General features: G+C 41.6%; 1 protein-coding gene across 4 annotated transcripts in view; it reads left to right on the top strand.

Annotated features, from left to right (window-relative positions):
- Positions 1–26,470, top strand: part of GALNT11 (polypeptide N-acetylgalactosaminyltransferase 11) — a 57,772-nt gene that overhangs the window by 850 nt on the left and 30,452 nt on the right. Inside the window, exons 2-3 of one of the 4 annotated variants that reach the window (XM_047763099.1) lie at positions 16,907–16,985; positions 20,808–21,140. In XM_047763099.1, coding sequence (XP_047619055.1) covers positions 20,846–21,140 — 295 coding nt within the window. In that variant the 5' untranslated portion in view covers positions 16,907–16,985; positions 20,808–20,845. Of the gene's footprint in view, positions 1–15,610; positions 15,721–16,906; positions 16,986–20,807; positions 21,141–26,470 lie in introns of those variants that run through there. The other 3 variants (XM_047763100.1, XM_047763098.1, XM_047763096.1) reach the window with 3 other exon arrangements.

Below are 26,470 nucleotides of genomic sequence, written 5' to 3'. Positions count from 1 at the left end.
TGCTTATGATGGCAGAGCTTTCTTTTTGTCATGGAAGATTTGGTCAGCATTCCTTTTTACTTTGGGTAAGAAAAGCAGGTTGGCTGGTTTTGCGAATTCAAGATGAGATTGTAACTTTGAAAATGCTTCTTATACTGCAGTGCACCAAAAATATATTGTGGTGCTAACTACTCTCGTCCCGCAAATCACAGTTTTAGACCAGACTTTTTTTTTTTAATTGAAATATAGTTGACTTATAATGTGTTTATTTCTGCTACACAACAAAGGGATTCAGATATATATGTATAGGTGTGTGTGTATAGATTCTCTAAGAATGTGTTCTTTTCCGTTATGGTTTATCACAGAATATTGAGTATAGTTCCCTGTGCTAATACAGGACCTTGTTGTTTAACCATTTTATATGTAATAGTTTGCATCTGCTAATCCCAAACTCTCACACCATCTCTCTCCCACCGTCCCCCCAAGCACAGTCTGTTCTCAATGTTTATGAATCTGTTTCTCTTTTGCAAAAGTTGGTTTTGCCATGTTTTAGAGTCCACATGTAAGTGATAGCATATGGTATTTGTCTTTCTGATTTACCTCATTTACTAGTAAGACTTTTTTTAGCCTTCATTCAATTCTGACTTCTTAACCTAGGTGTGTATCATATGTTGAGGTCTCCTCTGCCTGCGGAGAAATCGAAAATAGAAAATCTCTCTCTCAATATTTAACAGTTGAGCTTTGCAAGATAGATGTCATGAAAGAGCAGTTCACGTTTCTTTTGACAGTTTCAGTGCTATTGCTTGCAATTTGGTTTCTATCTTCTTTAAAACACTCATTACTGTGGTAAAATAGATGCAACATGAAGTTTATTGTTTTAACCTTTTTTTTGGGGGGGGGGGTCTTTTTAGGACTGCACCCTCAGCATATGGAAGTTCCCAGACTAGGGATCAAATCAGAACTGCAGCTGCCGGCCTAAGTCACAGTCACAGCAATGCGGGGTCCAAGCTTGGTCTGCAACCTGCACCAGAGCTTATGGCAGCGCTGGATCCTTAACCCACTGAACGAGGCCCGGGTATGGAAATGGAACACGAGTTCTCATAGATACTAGTCAGGTTCATTACTGCTGGGCCACAACGGGAACCCTAGCCATTTTTAAGTGTGCAATTCGGAGATATTAAGTACATTCACGATATTGTGTCACTCACCATCACGACTGTTTCCAAAAGTTTTTCATTTCCCAAAACAGAAACTCTGTAACTACGAAGCAGTAACCTCATTTCCCCTCCCTCTAGCCACTTTGTCTCTCAGCTTGCTTACTCTAAATGCTGCACAAAATTGGAATTATACAATATTTGCTCTTTTGTCTTAGGGTTATTCACCTGGTGTTTTCAAGGTTCATCCATGCTGTTGCCTATCTCAGACTTCATTCCATTGTATGCTTGGATGATATTCTGTCGAGTGGCTATATCACAATTTGTTTATCCTGTCATCTTTCATGGACACTAGAATGTTTTCCTTTTTTTTGACTACTGTGCATAATACTGCGATGAACATGTGTTTACATCTGTTGGGTGTGAATCTCTGTTTTTGGTTCTTTGGGATATAAGCCTAGGAGTTGCCGGGTTATATGATAAATCTGTGATTTTCTGAGGAACTAACAAACTTCACATTTTAAAAACTGCTTCCTTGGAGTTCCCATTGTGGCTCAGTGGGTTAAGGAGCCAATGTAGTCTCTGAGAATTCGAGTTCGATCCCTGACCTCACTCTGTGGGTTAAGGATCTGACGTATGCAGAACAAGTTGATTCTCATCCTCAGTCTGTCCTTAAAATGAATCACCTTCTACTAGCCTTAACCAGCCAATGTGTATTAATTATAGCCAGTCATTTTACTTGCTATTCTTTTTGGAAAACAAATACATGTTGCTGTTCTCCAAACTTGAGCTTTCTGTTTGAACTATTTTGGGATTTGGCCATTGAAATCAATTTTTAAAGTCAGTCTTAGATCTTAACTTCTATAAAATTTCCTTCAAGTTTTTCATACAAAAAAATTTGTCTTTCATATTTGTTTCTATATACCTTGGTTTATACATATCTTTATTTTTATTTATTTCCTTTTTTCTTTTTACAGCCACATCTGCAGCATATGGATGTTCCTGGGCTAGGGGTCAAATTGGAGTTGCAGCCGAAGCTTAAGCCACAGCTGTGGCAACACTGGATCCAAGCCACATCTTCGACCTTCACCTGGATCCTTAATCTACTGAGCGAGGCCAGGGGTTGAACCTGCATCCTCGCAGAGACAATGTTAGGGTCTTAACCTGCTGAGCCACAATGGGAACTCCTATGTCTTTATTTTTAGAATTTGCTTTAGAATGTGCCTGACTTTTCCACCTGATTTATTATTTCTTTAGGATTTTTATTCTTAGAGAAAGTGGGATTAGTGACAAAAGGCTCTGAGCCGTTATCAAAACTGCCTTTTTTTTTTTTTTTTGGGTCTTTTTAGGGCCACACCTGCAGCATATGTAAGTTCTCAGGCTAGGGGTTGAATCAGAGATGCAGCTGCTGGCCTTCACCACAGCCACAGCAACGTGGGATCCTAGCCACGTTTGCAACTTACACGGAATGCCAGATCCTTAACCCGATGAGCAAGGCCAGGGATCGAACCTGTAACCTTATGGTTCCTAGTCAGATTCGTTAACCACCGAGCCGTGACGGGAACTGCTCTGTCACACTTCTTTAAACATTTTTTGGTGTTTACCCTAGAGTTTACAATACACATTTTAAACTAGCCTGAATCTGCCTTAAAGTAAAACCATATTGCTTGATGTGTCGTATAGGTACCTTACGAATAGAGTAGTCCCGATTTCTCCCTCCCATCCCAGTTAAGAATAAGAAAAATAGAGGATTTTATTTTCACTTTATTTTTTCATTCTCCGACGCTCTTCTTTTTATGTAGATGTAGATTCAAGTTTCTGACCTGTGTAATTTTCCTTTTGCTTGAAAAATTTAACATTTCTTGCAAGACAGGTGTCTTGGTGATGAATTCCTCAGGTATTTTTGCCCGAGAAAGCCTTTATTTCTGCTTTGCTTCTGAATTGTATTATCAGTGAATATAGGAGTCTAAGGTAGTACTGGGGTTTCTTCTGTGCTTGAAATATCTCACTCTGCTCTCTTCTTGCTTGCATGATTTTCGGTGAGGGTCCACTGTAATTCTTACTCTTCCTCTTTTTTCTGCCTCCCTGTAGCTTCTTTCAAGATTTGTCTTTTGATTTTCTGGATATGGCCTACCTTGGTGAGGGTTTTTTCTAAGGGTGTTTAATCCATTTGGTATTCTCTCAGCTTCCTGGGGTCTGTCTTAATTTTGGAAAGTTCTTGGCCATTATTTGAAATATTTCTTCTGCTTTCTTTTCTCTTTCTGCTCCTTCTGATATTTTAGTAATGTGTATGTGTTTCTGAACTTGTCCCACAGTTTTTGAATGTTTTGTTTTTTTCCATTCTTTTTCCTCTTTGCATCAGTGCACAAAGTATCTATTGATCTGTATTAAGCTCGCTGCTGCTTTGCCTGTGTGGATCCTCTGATGAGCCTATGGAAGGCGTTCTTCACAGCTGATACAGTGCTGTTGATGTTTAGTATTTCCTTGTGAGTCTTTGTTACAGTTTCTGTAGTCCATCTGTTCTGGCTTTTTTGTTTTGTTTTGTTTTGTTTTTTGCATTAGCGCCCTTAACACATTAATTATACATGTTTTAAATTCCCTGTGCAGTAATCCCCAAATCTCTGTCATCTGAGTCTGGTTCTAATGATTGTTTTGTCTTTTCAAACTGTATTTTCTCTTGTCTTTTTTTATGCCTTGAATTTTTTTTCTTATAATTTTCGAAAGGCTGACGTGTTTGATCAGGTAATAGGAACTTACAGGGATTCGGCTGTGTTTAATGTTTACTGTGGCTGCAGGTGCCAGAGGCTTCAGGTTCTTTTAGTGCCCTCATTTATATCTGCTCTCTTGACTTTGGGGTCTTCTAAGTACTCTCCCCCAGAGCGTGTCTGCATCTTGCAGCTCTTTCAGCTGTAACCCGCTGCTGTCACACTTGGAGCCCCATTGATGCGGTGGTCACATGTGAGGGAGGGTGAGTTCTGTTATCTTCGATTAAATCTCAGCCTGTGTCTCTGAGCTATGACCTTCACAAGTGTTCTCCACTGGTGTAGCTTTTTTCCTCCCTGAAACCTGCTCTTGCCCACCTGGAGTTGCCAGCCTGTTTTCTGGAAGCCTTCACCTTTGAGGTTACTCTTCTCCCTTAGGTTTGACTGGAAGGCTAGGAGGGGCTGGAGTGGGAAAAATGCCCTTTCTTAATCTGGAGAGAACTCTGGCAGTGTCTTTTTCCCTGGAGCTAGCATGCCTTTGTTATGAAGAGGCTGCCTGTCGCGTGATTAGCAGTGATTACTTTTCCCCCTCCCTGCTGTAGTCACGAGGGAATCTTTCTGGGGCCTTCACCTTCACCATGCAAACCTGGTGGGATTGCTGGAGGTAAAGCCCGAAGAAGTGTGCTGCCTGCCCCAGAGACTGCTTCCCTGCACTTTCCCCTTTCACCCAGCTCCCCCTAGCCTCCAGCAGCTTCTTCCCCAGGTAAGCAGATCTCAGCGGTATGTCTCCAGGTTTGGGGTGGTGATTTGTCCTGAAACCTTAGTTCTCTGATGAGTTCAACAATGTCATTGATTTTCAGTTTGTTCTTCTGAGAATGGAAGTGATGGCTTCTAAACTTTTCATGTTGGAGCTGAAAGCATGGTTTTTAACTTAGATTTTATGACTGGTAACCATCTTTTTTGGGGTGGGCTGCTTTTCAGGGCCTCATCAGTGGCATATGGAAATTCCAAGGCTAAGAGTCTAATTGGAGCTGCAGCCAGCCTATGCCATAGTCACAGTAATGCCAGATCCTTAACCCATTGAGTGAGGCCAGGAATTGAACCCACATCCTCATGGGTACTAGTTGGGTTTGTTACCACTGAGCCACAATGGGAGCTCTGAGTCTTTTTTTTTTTTTTTTTTAATTGGAGTATTGCTGACTTAGAGTGTTATGTTAGTTTCAGGTGTACAGCAAAAGTAAATCACTTATATATATATATATACACACACACATGCTCTTTTTTAGATTCTTTTCCTGTATAGGTTGTAATAGAATATTGCGTATACAGTAGGTCCTTGTTAGTTATCTATTTTATATACAATAGTATATATTAATGTATATGTTAATTCCAGCCCCCTAATTTATCCCTCCCCCCTCCGCATTTTCCCTTTGATAACTGTAAATCTGATTTTGAAATCTATGAGTCTGTTTCTGTTAGGTAAATAAGTTCATTTGTATCATTTTTTAAATTAGATTCCACATATAAGTGGTATCGTATGATCTTTGTCTTTGTCTGATTTACTTCACTTAGTGTAATAGTCTCTAGGTCCATCCATGTTGCTGCAAATGCCCTTATTTTGTTCTTTTTTATGGCCGAGTAATACTCCGTTGTACATATGTACTTTGTCTTCTTTATCCATTCCTCTGTCGATGGACATTTAAGTTGCTTTGTGTCTTGGCTATTGTAAATAGTGCTGCAGTGGACACTGGGGTGCAAGTATCTTTGAATTATGATTTTCCCAGATACATGCCTAGGAGTGGACTTGCTGGATCATATGGTAGTTCCACATTTAGTTCTTTTTTTTTTTTTTCTGTTTTTTATGGCTGAACTTGCGGCATGTGGAGGTTCCCAGGCTAGGGGTCCAATTGGAGCTACAGCTGCCACCTACATCACAACCACAGCAACACAGGATCCAAGCCACGTCTACAGCCTACACCACAGCTCACGGCAACACCAGATCCTTAACCCACTGAGCAAGGCCGGGGATCGAACCCGAAACCTCATGGTTTCCATTTGGATTTGTTTCTGCTGCGCCACGGCGGGAACTCCCCATGGTTAGCTCTTTAAGGAACCTCCGTACTGTTCTCGGGGTACCAGTATGTTCGTGTTGGTAAGTGGTTGCACCAGTTTATATACCCACTGACAGGGTTCCCTTTTCTCCACACACTCTTCAGCTCATATTGTTTATGGACTTTTTGATGATGACCGTTCTGACTGGTACGAGGTGACACCACATTGTAGTTTTGCTTTAATTAGTGACGTAGAGCATCTTTTCTTGTGATTTTGGCCCTCTGTCGTCTTTGGAGAAATGTCTGTTTAGATCTTCTGCCCATTTTTAAAAAAATTTTTTTTTTTAATATAAAGCTGCATGAGATGTTTGTATATTTTAGAGATTAATTTTTTGTTGGTTACTTCATTTTGCAAAGATTTTCTCCCATTCTGTGGGTTGTCTCGACTTGTTATTATCTGGAGAGAACTATATGCTTAGGTTCAAGACTTCAGTATTGTATCTAGAGTTGATTATGCAGGCTAAATTTGATATTTCATATTTATCAGCTGATTAAAATGATTTCAAGCTACGTTGCCTGATAGCTTTTGCCTTCCTCCGAAAATCTTATCACTTTGAAATGTTCTTTTTTTGTAAGAATATTTATATTCTTAAGATATCATATATATACCTTAAGATATTTATGTAAAAATGTCTTGCAATCTTCAGAAAAAGTTTTTTGTGGTGTTATTTTATACTTTATAGTCAGCAAAAGCTATAGAAGCTCCGTCTTTTTTTTTTCCCCTGCGCCTCTAGCATATGGAAGTTCCCAGGCTAGGGACCAAACCCACACCACAGCAGTGACCTAAACCACTCCAGTGACAGCACTAGACCCTAACCTGATGCACCACAAGGGAACTCCAAAGCTCCATCTTTATTACATTTTCTATTTAGAAATAAAAAATTAGTACATGTGAGAATTTGTAAAGTTGTCCCTTGTCAGCTGGAATCTGATTTTGTTAGTTTGAGTTCCTCCTGCAGCAAATCCTGAGATATAAATTCAAATACAAATAGTTTGTAAGTAATCCCTGGACAGACACACTGGGAGGGGAATGGGGAAGTCAGGGGTAGGCAAGTTGGCCAATAAAGGGTATGTTTTCAAGCCAGTTTCCACTGTGAGCAGTTAAAACTTAACCTGGGGAAGAGTTAGTTCCCATCGTGGTGCAGTGGTTAACGAATCCGACTAGGAACCATGAGGTTGAGGTTTCGATCCCTGCCCTTGCTCAGTGGATTAAGGATCCAGTGTTGCCGTGAGCTGTGGTGCAGGTTGCAGACGCAGCTCAGATTCTGAGTTGCTGTGGCTCTGGCGTAGGCCGGCAGCTACAGCTCTGATTCAACCCCTAGCCTGGGAATCTCCATATGCCACGGGAGCGGCCCAAGAAATGGCAAAAAGAAAAAAAAAAAACCCCAAAAACTTAACCTGGGAACCCCAGGAGCCAGTGTAGACTACAGGTGTCAGAGCTGTCGTGGATGGGGAGGGTGTGAAGGAGCTGGCTGTTCTTCCACAGTCCACTTTGAAGGCTGCCTCCTGGAAGGGACACACTCCCCTGTGTTTGCAGGCCTGCCCTGCATGTGGGCAGGTGGGCTCCAGAGGCTCGAGATGCAGGTGCTGGCAGTTGGAATTCAGATCTGTACAGGATGGTAAGGCTCAAAGGATGTGCAGAGACACTGCCTGGTGTGTAGATATCGTACAGTGTGATTCACAGGATGAGCTGAGAGGGAAGTTGCTTGTTTGCTTTCTAAACCTCTTGACGAGGTAGACTGTATTCAGAAAATGGGTTTTCTGAAAAAAGCCCACGATTCCGTTACAGTATGATGTGCTGATAGTCTCTTTTTGGCAATTCCTAGCCTGTTCACTTTGAAATACAAAAACAGGAGTTCCCGTCGTGGCTCAGTGGTTAGCAAATCCGACTAGGAACCATGAGGTTGTGGGTTCAATCCCTGGCCTCGCTCAGTGGTTTAAGGATCCGGCATTGCCGTGAGCTGTGGTGTGGGTCACAGACGTGGCTCGGATCCCACATTGCTGTGGCTCTGGCGTGGGCCGGCGGCTACGACTCCGATTTGACCCCTAGCCTGGGAACCTCCATATGCCACAGAAGCAGCCCTAGAAATGGCAAAAAGACAAAAAAAAAAGAAAAAAAAAAGAAAGAAAGAAAAGAAATACAAAAACAGCGGTTTAGAACATAACCCTGGCTTTGTGCTTCTGAAAATGGCAGACTGGGTAACATAGTTGAAGCTAGTTGTTGCTTCTGAAAAGCCTGTGTATAAAGGAGTAAAAGAATTCCTGAGTTGGAGTTCCCGTTGTGGCGCAGTGGTTAACGAATTGGACTAGGAACCATGAGGTTGCGGGTTCAGTCCCTGCCCTTGCTCAGTGGGTTAACGATCCGGCATTGCTGTGGCTGTGGTGTAGGTTGCAGACGTGGCTCGGATCCCATGTTGCTGTGGCTCTGGCGTAGGCTGGCAACTGCAGCTCCGATTCGACCCCTAGCGTGGGAACCTCCATATGCCGTGGGAGCGGCCCAAGAAATAGCAAAAAGACAAAAAAAAAAAAAGAATTCCTGAGCTAAGGTTTTAGGAGATAGTAGAAATCTAGAGAGCTTTCTAGAACACCTTGCTTGGGAGAATAACTGATCTCTTTAATCTTATGAGAAATATAAATTTATGTTAAAAGATCAGTGCATGTCCATGAGGACGCAGGTTCCATCCCTGGCCTTGCTCAGTGGCTTAAGGATCCGGCGTTGCCGAGAGCTGTGGTGTAGGTCTCAGACGTGGTTCAGATCCAGCATTGCTGTGGCTGTGGTGTAGGCGGGCAGCTACAGCTCCAAATCGATCCTTAGCCTGGGAATCTCCATATGCTGTGAGTATAACCCTAAAAAGATCACTGCATGACTTAGTTTTTCTTCTTCTTCTTTTTTACGGCTGCACCTGCAGCACATGGAATTTCCTGGGCCAGGGTTCTCGGAGCTGCAGCTGTGGACTACACCACAGCCACGGCAATACCAGATCTGAGCCACATCCGTGATCTACACCACAGCTTATGGTGACATCGGATCCTTAACCCACTGAGCCGGGCCAGGGATCAAACCTTCATCCTCACAGGGGTGATGTTGGGTTCTTAACCTGCTGAGTCACAACAAGAACTCCATGACTTATTTTTTTTAAAGAGTGGCAAACCGGAAATCATTGGCCTGTTCCTTGACAGGTGGTATAAGGACAGTGGTTAAGGACATAGGTCTGACATCAGATCACTGGAATTCAAATCTAGTTTCTCTGCTTCCTAGCTATGTATCCTAAGAGCAAGATACTGAATTTCTTTAAAGTTAAGAGGGAAAAAGAGAAGAAGCATTGTTCTTTCCCTCCTATCTGTTTTATACCCTGGACTAGTATTTTGTTCCATTTTTTTAGTCTTAATTTGCGTACTTGACTAGTGGTCGTGAGCCGCTTTGTCAGTACCTCAGGAGACTCATGACATGCTAGCAGAATAAAACACTCAATAGCTATGGTTTAAGGGTAGTCCACCCTGCTAGAATGTCTTTGGGCTCTAGGACAGAGCTGGCTATAGAAGGCCGTGTTGACTGACCATGGATGTACGTATGCTTGTATGTATTGGCTGTGCTGAATAAAGCCATTTTAGCTGCTAAGTTATTTGGCTATCTCAGAACACTTATTTCTAGCAATTTCCCCCCCCTTCATTTATTTCATCTTTATCTGATTTGACTTTTGGTTTAATCCTCCTTTAATGGGCGGAAAGGAAATGAGAGATAAGAGGTTTTATGGTTTGGGGGTTGTGATTATGCACTGTTCATTTTATGCCACCTCAGTGAGAAGTTGTACTATGGAGGCTGATCAACTTTCGCAATTTTCCAGTTTGAATTGCTTGAGAAGGGGGACATGCCCTGCCACTTGCCACCACTCTTAGGTTTTCTCTTTCCTCTTTTATCTTCCTGGCTTCTATCTACATTTGATTTTATGGTGCCTGGGTTGACATGACACGGGCCATTTCCTGAGTATGCCTGGCAATCTTGAGCAGACACATGGGGTCAGAAATGAATTAATTAAAGTATGATAGGTCTTAATAAAGTTTAATATATACCGTGAAATATTTAGTTAGGAAGACCTTGAGTGTAATCATTCCATGAAGTGTTTGTTGTGCAGGCTTGTATGAGGCGTGGTTGCTTTCTCCTTACTGTCTCTCACAGGCCTTCCCCCGGGAGAGCTGCTCCTTTCTCCTTGGGTGTTTGATCAGAGAGGGACTTAAAAAGAACAGCCTCTATCAGCCCATGTTCACTGACCAAGCAGGTGTCCTAGGTTTGGTTATTTTAAGTACGTTGTCCCGCTGTCTGTCCTTTTAGTTTCCTTTTCTTTGGTATTTAATTCCGTTTCCTTCTGTCTCCAGTCAACATTACCATGTGGTTTTCCTCTGCATTTGAGGTATAATATGTAGATACTTAGATGTGTTTTTTTAGAGCCACACCCACGGCATGTGGAAGTTCCCAGGCTAGGGGCGGATCGGAGCTACAGCACCCACAGCCCCAGCAACACCAGATCCGAGCCTTCCTTCATGTTCTGTTGAGAGGAGATTCGTAAATGTCAGGGATGTCAAAGAATTGTTCCCAGGGAGCATATGATGTCTGGAATTTGCTCTGAATCTTTCCTAATTCGATAATCGCCTTATTTGGTTTTTTTTGTTTTTTGGTTTTTTTTTGGGTCTTTTTTTGCTATTTCTTGGGCCGCTTCCGCGGCATATGGAGGTTCCCAGGGTTGAATTGGAGCTGTAGCCACCGGCCTACGCCAGAGCCACAGCAACGCGGGATCCGAGCCGCGTCTGCAACCTACACCACAGCTCACGGCAATGCCGGATCGTTAACCCACTGAGCAAGGGCAGGGCCCGAACCCGCAACCTCATTGTTCCTAGTCGGATTCGTTAACCACTGCGCCACGACAGGAACTCCTAATCGCCTTATTTGTAATTATGAAATATATCGGTGGCGATGTTTCCTTCTAGTCTTCAGAGTGGATGAGGAATGAGAAAGAATAGTATGCCTTTTTGTGTTGTCATCACCTGGTAATTTCACAGGGTATGCAGAAGGCACACTGTTGTAAGTCAGTGTTTGTACTTATGGACTGTAACCTCAGTTAAAATATGAACGGGTCTTTTCTATGGAAAAAGCTAACAAATGTTTGCTGTTTGACCCTTGAGAATAAAGAGTATACTGATGAGAAGATAGCTGGACACTACTGAAAGGTAAATACTTAACATTTAAAGATCAACATTTTAAACTTTATTAAGTATTATGAAAATTATTTTGTACTGTAGGAAAATGAGGGCTATCCTGTTTAGTTAAAAGGAATTGTCTCATTGGGCTTGTAGTAAAAAAATAAGACGGATATTCAGAGAGGCATGCCAGTTTCAGAACAGTTAATGATTTATAGAGCAAAAAATAGGTTTTCAAATAATGCTTTTGGAATATTTGTTTAGTGTCCAAATTTTATTCTCAATTTTTTAAACAAATTAATGAAATTAAAATATTTCTTTTTTTAAGTATGCTAAAATCTCTTTGCTGCTGCCTTTTTTTTTTTTTTTTTTAAAGGGCCTTGCTCGTGGCATATGGAAGTTACCAAGTTAGGGGTTGAATCACAGCTACAGCTGCCAGCCTACACCACAGCCACAGCAACACGGTATCTGAGCCACATCTGGACCTACACCACAGCTTATGGCAACGCCGGATCTTTAACCCACTGAGCGAGGCCAGGGGTCAAATCCTCATCCTCATGGATCCTCGTCTGGTTCATTACTGCTGAGCCACAACAGGAACTCCAAAATTTCTTCGCTTCTGAGGTTAAAAGAAAAGGCCATATATTTCATTTGAAGCCTTAAAATATTTAATCCTCTCCAAATTTGTTCTTATATTTTTAAGTCAGGAAATTTTTTCCTAAGAAAAATTTTACCCTAGTTATTAAAGAAATACATATTCTTTGTATTTCTTTTTAAGTAAAGAAAAGTAGATAGGTTAGTGGCATTATGGATAATATTCTGAGTATATTAAATTAATTTTTCAGTAATTGCCAATAGCAGTATAACCTTTTATGGCTAGCATAGAAAGACTAAAGATAACTAGTAGAATTTATAGCAAAACATTAATAGTGTGAGATTTCGGGGGGGGGGGGGTTGGTTTTTAACTTTTGACTCATCTGCATTTTGATGAGAAAAACAACAAAGTTGTTTTCCTGAGTTACTGCCTAGGCATTTCACACTGTGCTAACTCTATTCACCCCCAGAGTCTGGACATTTAAATTAGGACTTGAGTTTAGGATGCTGCCATAAGTTCCCACTTGCTTTTCCCAGGGTGTCTTTTAAAATAGCTATTCAGGAGTTCCTGTCATGGCTCAGTGGAAATGAATCTGACTGGTATCCATGAGGATGTGGGTTCGATCCCTGGCCTTGGTCAGTGGGTTAAGGATCCAGCAGTGCCATGAGCTGTGGTGTGGGTCGCAGACACGGCTCGGATCTGATGTTGCTGTGGCTGTGGCATAGGTTGGCAGCTGCACCTCCAATTGGAGCCTAGCCTGGGAAACTTCATATGCTGCAGGTATAGCCCTAAAAAACAAAAACGTAATAATAAAAGAGCTACTTAGGAGTTCCCCTTGTGGCACAGTGAAAACTAATCTGACTAGTATCCTTGAGGATGCAGGTTCAATCCCTGGCCCCGATCATTGGGCTGGGGATCCAGCATTGCCGTGAGCTGGATCCCCACGTGTAGGTCACAGATGCAGCTCAGATCCTGTGTTGTTCTGTGGTGTAAGCCAGCGGCTACAGCTTTGATTGGACCCATAGCCTGGGAACTTCCATTTGCTGCAGGTTCTGCTCTAAAATGCATGCATGCATAAACAAATAAATAAATAGCTACTCAGATAAAATAGCCTGCAATAAGTTCATAACAACCACCTCAATCAGTAAGTATTAGGTACTTGCTGCCCTGCTCTCTGTCTTCACCCGCTCATGACCGGGGACAGAGGGCTGCACTTCTCCCAGCTTATTGTTCTTGTCCCCCCTCGTCCCCCTTTGTGGGATCGATAAATAATAATATGTCTTACGGAGTTCCCCTTGTGGCTCATCGGTAACAAACCCGACTAGTATCCATGAGCATGCAGGTTCAATCCCTCGCCTCCATCAGTGGGTTAAGGATCCGGCATCGATGCAAGTGGTGTAGGTCACAGACGCTGCTCAGATCCCTCATTGCTGTGGCTGTGGCCGACAGCTACAGCTCTGATCGGGCCCCTAGCCTGGGAGCTTCCAAGTGCCATAGGTGAGGCCTTGGAAATAAAAAAAACGTGTGTGTGTGTGTGTTATGTATATAAATGTCTTATGACTGTTCGTCCTTTGTGGGGGTAAATTGAAATAGTGCCTTCAAACAAAATGACCCCATGGACTTCGCTTCTCAAAAATGAGAGCTCAGATACTGAGGGGAGCTGCATCCTGCCTCCGTGTGGGTGGCTTTGCCTCTTCACTCAGCATTCTTAATTCAGTACACCAGCTCTGGTTTCTCAGCACATATATTTTTAAATTTTTTTATCATAATAGCAAAACTTACATCAATACCTAGCACCTTGCATGGTGTCTGGCAGATAAAGCGCCTCCTGTGTTCCTAGCATTAGCTGTATCTTTAGGATTATTTAGTGATTTTTCAGAATAAAAATGTTGGATTGTTCAGTACATTTAATAGACTATGCCTAGAAAATGGAATGATTTTGTCATCTGTAAAGTGACATTATGTAACAGGCATTGTCTTGGTGAACTTTACATAATTGAACTACTTTATGGAGCATAATTTAGTATGGTATGTACTATGTTCTTTGTTACTAGAAGGTTACCATGAAAATCATCTCAAACGTGTCTTCTTAGTTTCAGCTATTGTGCTGTTGAGAAACAACCTTCACTCTAATCTGATGATGATGCAGGAATTTAAATTGAGTGAGATCTCATGAGATTTTAGACTTTTGTGACCTAAATAGTTTGCCACAAAGAATATTTGATATAACAACAGTAGATGCTGATGGTAGTGAAAATAAGCTTGGTTTTTGAACAGCCACTATGGGAAACAGTATGGAAATTGCTCAGAAAATTAAAAATAGAACCGCCATACAATGCAGCAAATCCACTCTGGGTATTCTTCTGAAGAAAATATGAAACACAAATTCGGAAGCTTGTAGGCACTGCTGTGTTCATTGCAGCATTATTTTCAATAGTCAAGACATGGAAACAACCTATATTCCACTGTTAGATAAATGGATAAAGAAGATCACACACACACAGGAATATTAGTCAGCTATTTAAAAAGAATGAAATCTTGCCATTTGGTTTTTTGGGGTTTTTTTCGGTCTTTTTAGGGCCGCACCTTCGGCACATGGAGGTTCCCAGGCTAGGGGTCAAATCAGAGCTACAGCTGTCGGCCTACACCACAGCCACAGCAATGCTGGACCCCAGCCATGTCTACAACCTACTCCACAGCTCACGGCAACGCCATATCCTTAACCCACTGAGCAACGCCAGGGGTTGAACCCGCAACCTCATGGTTCCTAATCGGATTCATTAGTCACTGCGCCACGACGGGAACTCCAAAATCTTGCCATTTGTAACAATATGGATGGACTTAGAGGATATTATGCTAAGTGAGGTACGTCAGAGAAAGATTTCATTTATTTGTGGAATCTAAAAAAAACATAACAAAATAGACTCATAGGTAGAGAAAACAAACTGGTAATTGCCATAGAGGAATGGGTGGGTAGGTTATGCATGAAATAGGTAAGGAGATTAAGAGGTATAAACCTCCACTTATAAGTCACAGGGATATGATGTACAGCATAAGAATTACAGTCAGTCATGTTGTAATAACTTTGGTGACGGATGGTAACTGAACTGGACTTATCCTGGTGATCGTTGTGTAAGATGTCAAAGCCCCAAATCACTGAGTTGTATACCTGAGACTAATACAATATTGTCAGTTGTACTTCAGTAAAAGTACAATGACGATGACCGTGTCTAATGAAACGATGTTTAGCTGCTTCTGCTTCCTCTCCTCCTCCTCCGAAGTAAACTTTTATCTCCCAGGATGTGCTCTACTTACGTATTACACTCTCAGATTTCTTGTTGCACAGAATCTAAACCATGTCCTGTAACTTCTTTTGGGACAGAAGTACCCTTTAAAAAATTATACAGCTATCTATTAACTGTTAAGATGGGATTCTGTGCTAAACGTAATGAGTTTGAGAAGATGGAAATAATCCTTTTCTCAGTTGGCTTGCTGACAGTAAGTATAGCGATGCTATATTATACTGTAGGCAGGTTGGTCATGGGGCTGTCTCCAGTTCTTGTTTCTGAAAAAGATTCTTCTGTCATTAACTCTGCCTCTCCAAAATCTGAATGTTGGCTTCTCTTTCTGCAGCCACAATCGTCAGTCTTTCCAGGTCACTCTTTCTCGCAGGTAACTCCAGCAATCTCTCAGCCACACCAGCACCTGTGATCCTTTGGCCCATCCATATTTTTTCATCCTGCGTCATTTTTCCTTATCCTCTCATTTCTCTTTATCTGGCTTAAATCTGTGGTCTGTCATTCCAGTCAGCACAGAGCATGCACCTTTCCCTGTGCCTCTTCTCTGTCCCTCCCTGGCAAAACAACAACTCTCAGCTTACAGGGCACCTGTTCCTGAGCAGTCACCAGACCATGACTAGAGGAAAACATGAAACTATACCTTTTCACTGAAAATTCATGTAAACAGGTGGTTGGCCTTTTATTTATGTAAGTTTTGAAAGATATATTATGTTGATATCTAACTGCTAAAGTTTTTGCTTTATTAACTGTTCAAGTTTATGATTGAAAGTGTTTGGTCACTAGTTGTTTTGTATTAACTAACCTTAAATGTTTGCTTTGACCCTCCTTTTAAAGGCCTTCAGCCTTGGATGTTGAAGTCTTGGGTATATAGAAGGAATGGCAAACAGTATGAAGCAAAGACTTTATTGTGTACATGCTAGATTCATTGTTAGTGGCGATTAGATGAAATTTTCAGCTTTTTTTGTTTGGATGTTTTAATTTCTTTCCTTAAGGAGTTAAGGACCTATTATTTTCTTACATAACAGGCATCTGATTGGTTTCCACTTTTTTTTTTTACATTTGGGTGTTAACTTCTTGACTTGTCTAGAACATTTCTGAAGTCTTTGCTTCTGAAGATTTGTGATTAATTATATAAAAGAGGGAGTTCCTGTCGTGGCGCAGTGGTTAACGAATCCAACTAGGAACCATGAGGTTGCAGGTTCGATCCCTGCCCTTGCTCAGTGGGTTGACAATCTGGTGTTGCCGTGGGCTGTGGTGTAGGTTGCAGGCTCGGCTTGGATCCCATGTTGCTGTGGCTGTGGTGTAGGCCGGCAGCTACAGCTCCGATTCGACCCCTAGCCTGGGAACCTCTGTATGCCTCGGGAGCGGCCCAAGAAATGGCAAAAAGACCAAAAAAAAAAGCTCTTGTTCAGAAGCTTACATTCTAGCAGGGGAGAGATGGCAGTAAATGATCAAAGGAATGAATAAGGAATTGTGTAGTTTGTAAGAGGGTTGTAAGTTGCATGGAGTAGGGAAGAGGGGACGTGCTTGTGTTTGGCGGTTGAGTTGCCGTTTGAATATGGTAGTCTAGGTAGAGTTTATTGAGCAGGTAACATTAGAGCAAAGATTCAGTGGAGGTGAAGTTAGCTGGGATGAAAAGTGTTAAGAAGTAGAAAGAAGCAGTGCATAAGACCCATTAGGAGATCTGTGTCTAGGATGAAATGGAATGTGGAGGGAAGTAGTGGGAGATAGAGTCAGACTATTGCACAGGGATGTGTAGGTCATTGTAAGGGACAGAGCGTCATAAATACCTTCCACATTATGTTTTAAATGTAGACCTGATGAGGAGGAGGAAGTTAACACTGAATCTGTACTATATTCTTTCATTCTGCAGATATTTTTCTGCATCTTCTGTGTGCCGTTTATCGTAATAAGTGAAGGGAGTACAGTGAACAGAGAAACAGCAACAAAAGGTAGCCACAGTCTTTATGAAGAGTACCTTGGTCTAGTGTAAATCATTATATTTGCGTGTTAATCATTGTGCCTGTTGCTTTACTATATTATCTCATATAATTCTAAGTATTTCATTGAACTTTAAGCATCCAGTAAGATAGACAATATTTTTTGGGGGGGGGATGTTTTTGGGGGCCGCACCCGTGGCATGTGGGGGTTCCCAGGCTAGGGGTCGAATCAGAGCTGTAGCCACTGGCCTACGCCAGAGCCACAGCAACACCAGGTCCCAGCCGTGTCTGGGACCTACACTACAGCTCACAGCAATGCCGGATCCTTAACTCATTGAGTGAGGCCAGGGATCGAACCTGCAACCTCATGGTTCCTAGTTGGATTTGTTTCCGCTGTGCCATGATGGGAACTCCCATTTGGACATTTTCTTAGTTTTCTAGTTACCTTTTTGCCATCGTTTGGTTTTAACTTGGTTGTCTTGTGATCACAGCATGTGATCGTAGGTGCACTCTTTGACTCCGCTAGGCACATTTCTTCTTGAGGGCGTTTGCTTTTGCTCGGCCCTCTCAGGGACAGCTCTTCCCCAGGTACGTGCAGTGCTCGCTGCTTTATTTCCTTCAGTCCTTGTCTCGAGTATCACCTTCTCAGGGAGGCCTTCCCTAGCCATCTACCTAAAATTTCCCATACCCTTTCTATTTCATATCACTCGTCCCTGCTTTATTTTTCTCCTCAGCACTTACACTTTTTAGTATTATTCAACACCCTTTTCAAAACTGGGTAGAGAAGGAAGTAAAGCCATTAAAAGATGTATGTCTGGGGACAGAAACAAAATAGAAGCTTTAAGAGAAGGAAAAGGTTGAGTGCCTGCAGTGAGATGGAAAAGTAAGTAAGAATAGTGCTAGTAACCCTTGAGCAACAGGGGCTTGAAGTGCCTGAGGCCACTTATATGTGGGGTTTTTTCAGTAAATATGCAGTTATCCCTCGGTATTCACAGGTTTTAAATTCACAGATTTGACCAACCGTGGACTGAAATTGCCTTCTATGGTTGGTTGAATCACTGGGTGCAGAACCCATGGATGTAGAGGGCAAACTGTATTTGTTTGTAATATATACCATTTTATATAAGGGACTTGATACACACAGGAGCCCTTGAAGCCAGTCCCCAGTGGATGCCAGTTGGTGGCTGCTAGTATGGATAGGAACAGCCTAGCTGGGGAGTCAGGATTGTGATCAGAGTGAGGCTTTAATGTTTAAGAAGTTCGTGCAGTTCTGGATGATGGTGAAATCAAGGGCAGGAGCAGTGTGTTAAGGAGAATGTGGGTGAAAGCTATAGGAGGAACATGAATTAAGACATTTTGAAACTAGAGTTTCGCAGGATTCTGGACATCACCCAACATGCTGGTGGGATTTGGGGTATAGAAAAAGGTATGACCCAAGCATCAGAGTATCCACCTCTTGCCCAGAGCTGCTTGATAAAAGAGCCCTTGATGAGCATTTTCTGTCTTCATGTGATTGGAGAAGGACTGGCTGGCTTTCCCTGTTTGCCCCTTTTGTACGGCTCCCTTCTGTGTTTAGGGTCAAAGAGGCAAAGGTCAAAGGGGGAAGAGAAAAACAGTCTATGTATAAATCTCCTTATCTAGTTGAGGAAGGGATTGGCTGCTTCTATTCACAGTTCTTTATGGAGTCAAAGCTGCCTGTGTCCTTAGTCTTAAGGATTTCATGGCCTTTTGAGGAATTAGTGCTTTTGTTTTTGATGCTTGCTTTTTTTTTACCTACCCCAAGTAAATGTTTTGTTTGTTTTCTGCTCTTTTTGTTTCAACTGCACCCAGGGCATATGTAAGTTTCCAGGCCAGGGAATCTAATGGAGCCACAGTTGCAAGCTATGCCACAGCTGTAGCAATGCTGGATCCTTAACTGCTATGCCAAAGGGTGAACTCCCAAGCAAATGCTGTAGGAAGTTATAATGCTTGTTATAGCTGAAATCTAATGTTTCCCCTCAATGAGTCCACACAGTGGTCTCCGTAACATTTTTGTTGCAAAGTTGCAAGTTTCCAGCTTTCTAGTTATTTCATTTGTCTTGATGGCTCCATTCACCTTGCATAGAGAACATTTTCTTACACTTCTAAGTAAGATGGGGTATTTTTGTGTGCACATCTAAGTGCTTTCATTGGGGCCTGACTTTGTTATGGTGATATAGTCGTTTCCCTTTGATGTTACTGTAGTGGGAGTTTTTGTCTGGGTAGTGGTGGTGTTTTCTTTTGTTTTTTAAGCTTTTGAACTAATAATTCTTGGTTGACAGATAGTTAAGGAATTGAGCTGTTTACCGTCTTCTGGGTTTATGGCAAAAGCCAGAAAACAAGGTTTTTTTTTGTTTTGTCTCTTTAGGGCCACATTCGCAGTATATGGAGGTTCCCAGGCTAGGGGTCGAATCAGAGCTGCAGCTGGCCTATACCACAGCCACACCAGATTCGAGCCACATCTGCAACCTACACCACAGCCCATGGCAATACCTTGTGGATCCTGAAGCCAGGGATCAAATCTGAGTCCTCATGGATACTGGTCAGATTCATTTCCACTGAGCCACAATGGGAACTTCCCAGACAGCTTAATATTTGGAGTTTACTGATGCTGTATTGCTTTGTCCAGATTTGGGGGACATGGTAATATTATTTTAAAAATTACTTCATAGCGTAGAAATAAGAAGTAATACGTAAATAGTATTGTTTTGTAGATTTTTTCTGTATGTACATTACTTAAATAGGGTTCCTCTGCCCTAATGTTTGGTGAAGCTATTTTATATGTGTATTGGGCTCTTTATTTTTTTTATTTTTATTTTTTTTTGTCTTTTGTTGTTGTTGTTGTTGTTGTTGCTATTTCTTGGGCCGCTCCCGCAGCATATGGAGGTTCCCAGGCTAGGGGTTGAATTGGAGCTGTAGCCACCGGCCTACGCCAGAGCCACAGCAACGCAGGATCCAAGCCGCGTCTGCAACCTACACCACAGCTCACGGCAACGCCGGATCGTTAACCCACTGAGCAGGGGCAGGGACCGAACCCGCAACCTCATGGTTCCTGGTCGGATTCGTTAACCACTGCGCCACGACGGGAACTCATATTGGGCTCTTTATAAAGAATGCCTCAGGAAGCAGTGGGAGGCCTCTGTGAAGACCAAATGTTATCAGAAAGTTTAAGAAAAAAATGCTGTTAAATGTCATATTTTTTCTGACATCATAAAGAGAGGGAAAACTGAATTATTTGAATTCTTTCAGTTATAAATTTGAAATGTAACTGTTTGATCTAGAGTAGATACAAGGGCAGGTTTAATATTTCATTGGAAAGTTAAACTTGTTTCAAGTTGCTGACTTTTAATAACAGATTTTTATATCTTTTAATAACAGATTAAAAGATTTAATTAGTCTTGTAATTTTACAGTTAGAAGGGACCTTAGATGTACTATCATGACACATGTAGTACTTATATTTTTCTTATGAAAAGTTAGAATCTGAAAAATGTTACCAAACTGAAAGCAGTCCAGAACAAAGGTGAAGAAGTATCCATTAACATGGGCAGATGAATAAGTCAGCTATCTGCTGCTGTTGGTTTTCTGAGCACTAACACATTGGCTTGTGGTTTTAATTGTCGACTGCTTTTATTTTTTTTATTCAGTGGCATCAATATATCTTCTTATATTTGATTGCTGGATAATGCTGTGCATAGGGGTCCTAAGTAAATAGTTTAGAGGTATTACTTGGTGGTTTGGAAAACAGTGAATATAAACTTGGTAGTTGATTTATAAGCGTCTTGAAGTGTCTAACATATCGCTCTTTTTCTTTTAGGAAATTGAAAATGGCCCTTCAGCTATGCTAGGTCTATAATGGGAAGTGTCACAGTTCGGTATTTCTGTTATGGATGCCTTTTTACATCTGCAACCTGGACGGTTTTGCTTTTTGTTTATTTCAACTTCAGTGAAGTGACTCAGCCACTTAAGAATGTGCCCATCAAGGGGTCTGGGCCCCATGGACCATTCCCCAAGAAATTTTATCCCCGTTTCACTCGAGGTCCAGGCCACGTACTAGAATCGAAATTCAAATCAAACAGTATTGATGATGTGATAGATAATCATGTTGAAGATCCAGAAAAAGACCATGCGAAATTCTCTCCTGAGTTGGGTAAGTGTGTTTGATTCTTGCTAGTGGCATGTCAAAGTATCTATAGACGTTTAACTATCTTTTAAGTCATGTGTTGCTCAGAGGATTAAAAATATCACATTTTTTTCCCCACAAATTTATTTTGTTCGTGAACTAGTTGAGGGCCTGTGATTTTTGCAGACTCAGTGGGGAGTTATATTCTGTTTTCTCCAGTTCTGACTTCAAATTTTTTTTTTTTGTCTATTTTTGCTATTTCTTGGGCTGCTTCCGCGGCATATGGAGGTTCCCAGGCTAGGGGTCTAATCGGAGCTGTAGCCACCGGCCTACACCAGAGCCACAGCAACGCAGGATCCGAGCCGCATCTGCGACCTACACCACAGCTCACGGCAACGCCGGATCCTTAACCCACTGAGCAAGGGCAGGGACCGAACCCGCAACCTCATGGTTCCTAGTCGGATTCGTTAACCACTGCGCCACGACGGGAACTCCTGACTTCAGTATTTTATGAGGACTTGGGAGAAACTAATGAGAACCAGATTAGAAATTTAAAAAAAAAGGAAAGAAAAATAAAGTGGTTGGAAAGAAAATAGAATCTGTGGAGGAAGACTTTAATTGCTAGCATTATTTAATAAGGGAAAGAAATTGTTGAAAAGTGACTGTATTTGATACATTTTGAAATGCACCATTAATTAAAACAACACAAACCATTGAGTTTAGATATAATAAGATTTCTAATTACAAGAATTATTAAGGTGCTAGACTATATTTATAAATATAGGAGTTTATAAAATAGAAAATTTTAATTGTTCCAGAATCATATTCTGTTCAGTTTGAAATTAAGAATCTTTAAATTCTGTAATTCTAGAGTCCTGGTTTCAGAAAATTTTATTTGAAGGGATAAATGAGCATTTTGGTTATCTTTAAAACTTTTAAACTCTTTAAGAACTTGGATCTCCTTTGAAGTATCAAAGAGTAAGTAATTTAGGAGTAAAAGATAGTAAGAGATTTTTGAGATTGAAAGAATATAAAGGATGTTAAGAAAAGATTTTTTTTTCATTTAATCATAGTTTCAAAGGATAAAATCAATTTTTTGGGCTTAATCTTTTCCTAGTACGTGAGGTCAAAAGTATTTAAAATTATGTGAGGAAACGAGCTATTACTTTAGTTTTCATAAAATATACTTTCTCATCGTTTTCAAATAGCCTGTTGGATATTTTAAAAGCATTAATGGGAAATATCTATTTTTTATTTATTCATAGTTAATTTTGGTAAAACTTAAAAGAAGTAACATTTGCTTTACCTCCCCCCCCCCCTTTTTTTGTCTTTTTGCCTTTTCTTGGGCTGCTCCCTCGGCATATGGAGGTTCCCAGGCTAAGGGTCTAAGCGGAGTTGTAGCCACCGGCCTATACCAGAGCCACAGCAACGCGGGATCCGAGCCGTGTCTGCGACCCACACCCCAGCTCACGGCAACGCCGGATCCTTAACCCACTGAGCAAGGCCAGGGACCGAACCCGCAACCTCAGGGTTCCTAGTCGGCTTCGGTAACCCCTGCGCCACGACGGGAACTCCTATCCCCATTTTTAATGTTTTACGGAAGCAGAGTTGATTTACAAAGGTTGTGATCGTTTCTGCTCTACAACAGAGTGATTCAGTTATACATGTACACACATCCGCTCTCTTTTGGATTCTTTTCCCACATAGGTTATCACAGAGTATTGGATAGAGTTCTCTGTGCTATGCAGCAGGTCCCATTGGCTGGTTGTTCCATAGACGTCAGTGGGCATATGCCAATCCCAAACCCCAGTGCCCACCCCAACCTGTCCTCTGTGGTAACCATACATTTTTCAAAGTCTGTGAGTCTGTTTCTGTTCTGCAAATAAGTTCATTTGTATCCTTTTTTTTCTTTTTTTTTTGTCTTTTGTCCTTTTAGGGCTGCACCCACGGCATGTGGAGGTTCCCAGGCTAGGGGTTGAATCAGAGCTGTTGCTGCTGGCCTACACCAGAGCCACAGCAACACCAGATCCCAGCCGCATCTGAGACCTACACCACAGCTCACAGCAATGTCGGATTCTTAACCCACTGAGTAAGGCCAGGATTGAGCCCACAACCTCATGGTTCCTAGTTGGATTCGTTTCCGCTGTGCCACTACAGGACCCCCCCTCCCGCTTTTTTTTTTTTTTTTTTTGATTCCACGTATAAGTGACATCCTATGATGTTTGTCTTGCACTATCTGACTAACTTCACTTAGTATGATAATTTCTAGGTCCATCTATGTTGCTGCAAAGGCATTATTTCATTCTTTTTATGGCTGAGTAGATTTGCCGTTCTGAATGAACTTTATGTTTGCCTTTGAAAGCAGTAGTGAGAGAACTGGAGATAATTTAAAGTGAAAAACCCAGAGTTCCCGTCATGGCTCATTGGCTAACGAATCTGAGTAGGAACCATGAGGTTGCAGGTTCGATCCCTGGCCTCACTCAGTGGGTTAAGGATCCAGCGTTGCCGTGAGCTGGTGTAGGTTGCAGATGCGGCTCGGATCCCACATTGCTGTGGCTCTGGCGTAGGCCAGCGGCTACAGCTCCAATTCGACCCCTAGCCTGGGAACCTCCATATGCCGCCAGAGTGGCCCTAGAAATGGCAAAAAAAAAAAAAGTGAAAAACCCAGATTGCCTAACTGAAAAACTGCATTCTTTATAAAAGATCCTAAAGAATACTTAAAAAAAAATTATAGCTAATAAATGAATTCAGCAAAGTTGCAGGGTACAAGATCCACATACAAAAACCAGTTATGGGGTTCCTGTCATGGCTTAGCAGTTAACGAACCTGACTATAAGGAGAAGGGTTTGCTCCCTGGCCTCACTTAGTGGGTTAAGAATCTGATACTGCCATGAGCTGTGGTGCAGGTTACAGATGCCGCTCAGATCCCGAGTTGCTGTTGCTGTGGTGTAGGCTGGCAGCTGCAGCTCTGATTAGACCCCTAGCCTGGGAACCTCTGTATGCTGTGGATGTGGCCCTAAAAAGGGAAAACAAAATAAAACAAAAAACCCAACCAGTTGTATTACTGTACACTGGAAATGAATAGTCGAAAAATAAAATTAAGGGAGTAGTCCTATTCACAATGGAATCAGAAAGAATAAAATACGTAGGACTAAATTTAGCCAAGAAGGTATAAGATTTGTACACTGAAAACTAAAAAACACTATTGAAAGTAATAAAAAAAAAGACCTAAACAAATGGAAAGACATTCTAGGTCCATGTATTGGAATGCTGAATACTGTTAAGATGTCAGTATCACCCAAAACAATCCACAGATTGAAAGTAAACCTTATCAAGATTCCAGTGTCTTGTTTACAGGATGGAAAAGTTGATTTTAAAATTGATAAGGAATTGCAAGGGACTCTGAATATCCTAAACGGTCCTCTTTTTTTTTGTCTTTTTTTGTCTTTTTTTTTGCTATTTCTTTGGGCCGCTCCCGCGGCATATGGAGGTTCCCAGGCTAGGGGTCCAATCGGAGCTGTAGCCACCGGCCTACGCCAGAGCCACAGCAGCGCGGGATCCGAGCCGCGTCTGCAACCTACACCACAGCCCACGGCAACGCCGGATCGTTAACCCACTGAGCAAGGGCAGGGACCGAACCCACAACCTCATGGTTCCTAGTCGGATTCGTTAACCACTGCGCCACGATGGGAACTCCCCTAAACGGTCTTAAAAAAGAACAAAGTTTTAGAACTCACACTTCTCTATTTCAAATTTCCTGCAAAGCTACCGTATTCAGAACAGTGTGATAGTGGCATAAGGACAGATATGTAGATCAGAGTATAGGCTCAGAGTGCAAAAATAAACCCTATGATATCTGTGGTCAGGTAATATCTATGGTCAGTAACAGCTGCAGTCACTTGATTTCAAAAAGAGCACCAAGAGCCGTTAATATGGAAAGAATGGTCTTTGCAACACATGGTTCTGCAACAACTAGACAGAGCCCCGTGCAGAGGACTGAAGTTGATCCCTCACCTCATATCCAGTCCATACGCAGAAGGAAACAGAGACTACATATACGAGCTAAAACCATAAAAGCCTGAGAAGAAATCACAGAGATAAATAATAAGTTGGGGAAACACTGCATTTTCTATTTCATCTCCTTACACCTGGGTGTCCATAAATGGACATTATTAAAGGATTGGAGTTATCCTGTCATTAAAATAAACAAACAAAACCTACTCACTTTTAAAATGCAATATTTCCCTGAATTATTTGTGAAATGTTTTTTTCTTTGTAACATCTGTTAATGTCCAGTGGAATTAGTTTTCCATGATCAGGCTTTGCGAAATAACTGTTACAAGGGGATCATTCTGTGAGGAGCAGCTAAAAGTTTTATGTGAGAAAGAAGAGGATAAAGGAGACTTTATTGTTCGAGATAAAGGTGAGATTTCAGACAATACTAGGGCAAGGAAGTTAAATTACAGTGATTTAGATTAGATCTGTTGAGGACTTTCTTGACTGTGTAGCTGATTAAAGTCTGGAACCAGAGACTCTTATAGAAAGGTTTATCGGTAGTCTGATTTTTTTTAGGAGAGGGATTCATATAAAAACTTACTGCTGGGAGTTCCCGTCGTGGCTCAGTGGTTAACGAATCCGACTAGGAACCATGAGGTTGCGGGTTTGGTCCCTGGCCTTGCTCAGTGGGTTAACGATCTGGCGTTGCCGTGAGCTGTGGTGTAGGCTGCAAATGCGGCTCGGATCCCACGTTGCTGTGGCTCTGGTGTAGGCTGGTGGCTACAGCTCTGATTGGACCCCTAGCCTGGGAACCTCCATATGCCGCAGGAGCGGCCCAAGAATTCGCAAAAAACCAAAATAAAATAAATAAAATAATTTAAAAAAAAAATAAGAAAGGATTTACAAAAAAAAAAAAACTTACTGCTTAAAAAAAAGTTTAGAAAAATAAAACAATGATAAAAACTTGCCATTAATTAGAGGCTTTTAAGGTCCATATGGGGCTCTATAATCTGTTGCTTTTATGGAAAAAATCAGCATCTCGTTTTTCTTGGTCATAGGTAAGTTTTTCTCTTGAAAATAGTCTTCATGTTATGGTTAGAGAGCAAGTGTCATTTATGGTTAAGGTACACGTGCTTTTTGAGTTAAACTGATAAATTGACTTTAACCTTGACTTTTTTGAAAATGGAGACAAACTAGATTTGAGGAACATGGCTATTGCTGGTTATAAGAAGTTATGGTCAAGGTTTTTTTGTTTTTTTGTTTTTTTGCTTTTTAGGGCTGCGCTTGTGGCATATGGAAGACCACAGCTCATGGCAATGCTAGATCGATCCTTAACCCGCTGAATGAGGCCAGGGATCGAA

The sequence above is a fragment of the Phacochoerus africanus genome, chromosome 16 (assembly GCF_016906955.1).
Source record: "Phacochoerus africanus isolate WHEZ1 chromosome 16, ROS_Pafr_v1, whole genome shotgun sequence".
NCBI classification, from domain to species: domain Eukaryota; kingdom Metazoa; phylum Chordata; class Mammalia; order Artiodactyla; family Suidae; genus Phacochoerus; species Phacochoerus africanus.
Note: the sequence above shows the minus strand (reverse complement) of the source record. Positions and strands in the feature narration are given on the sequence as shown.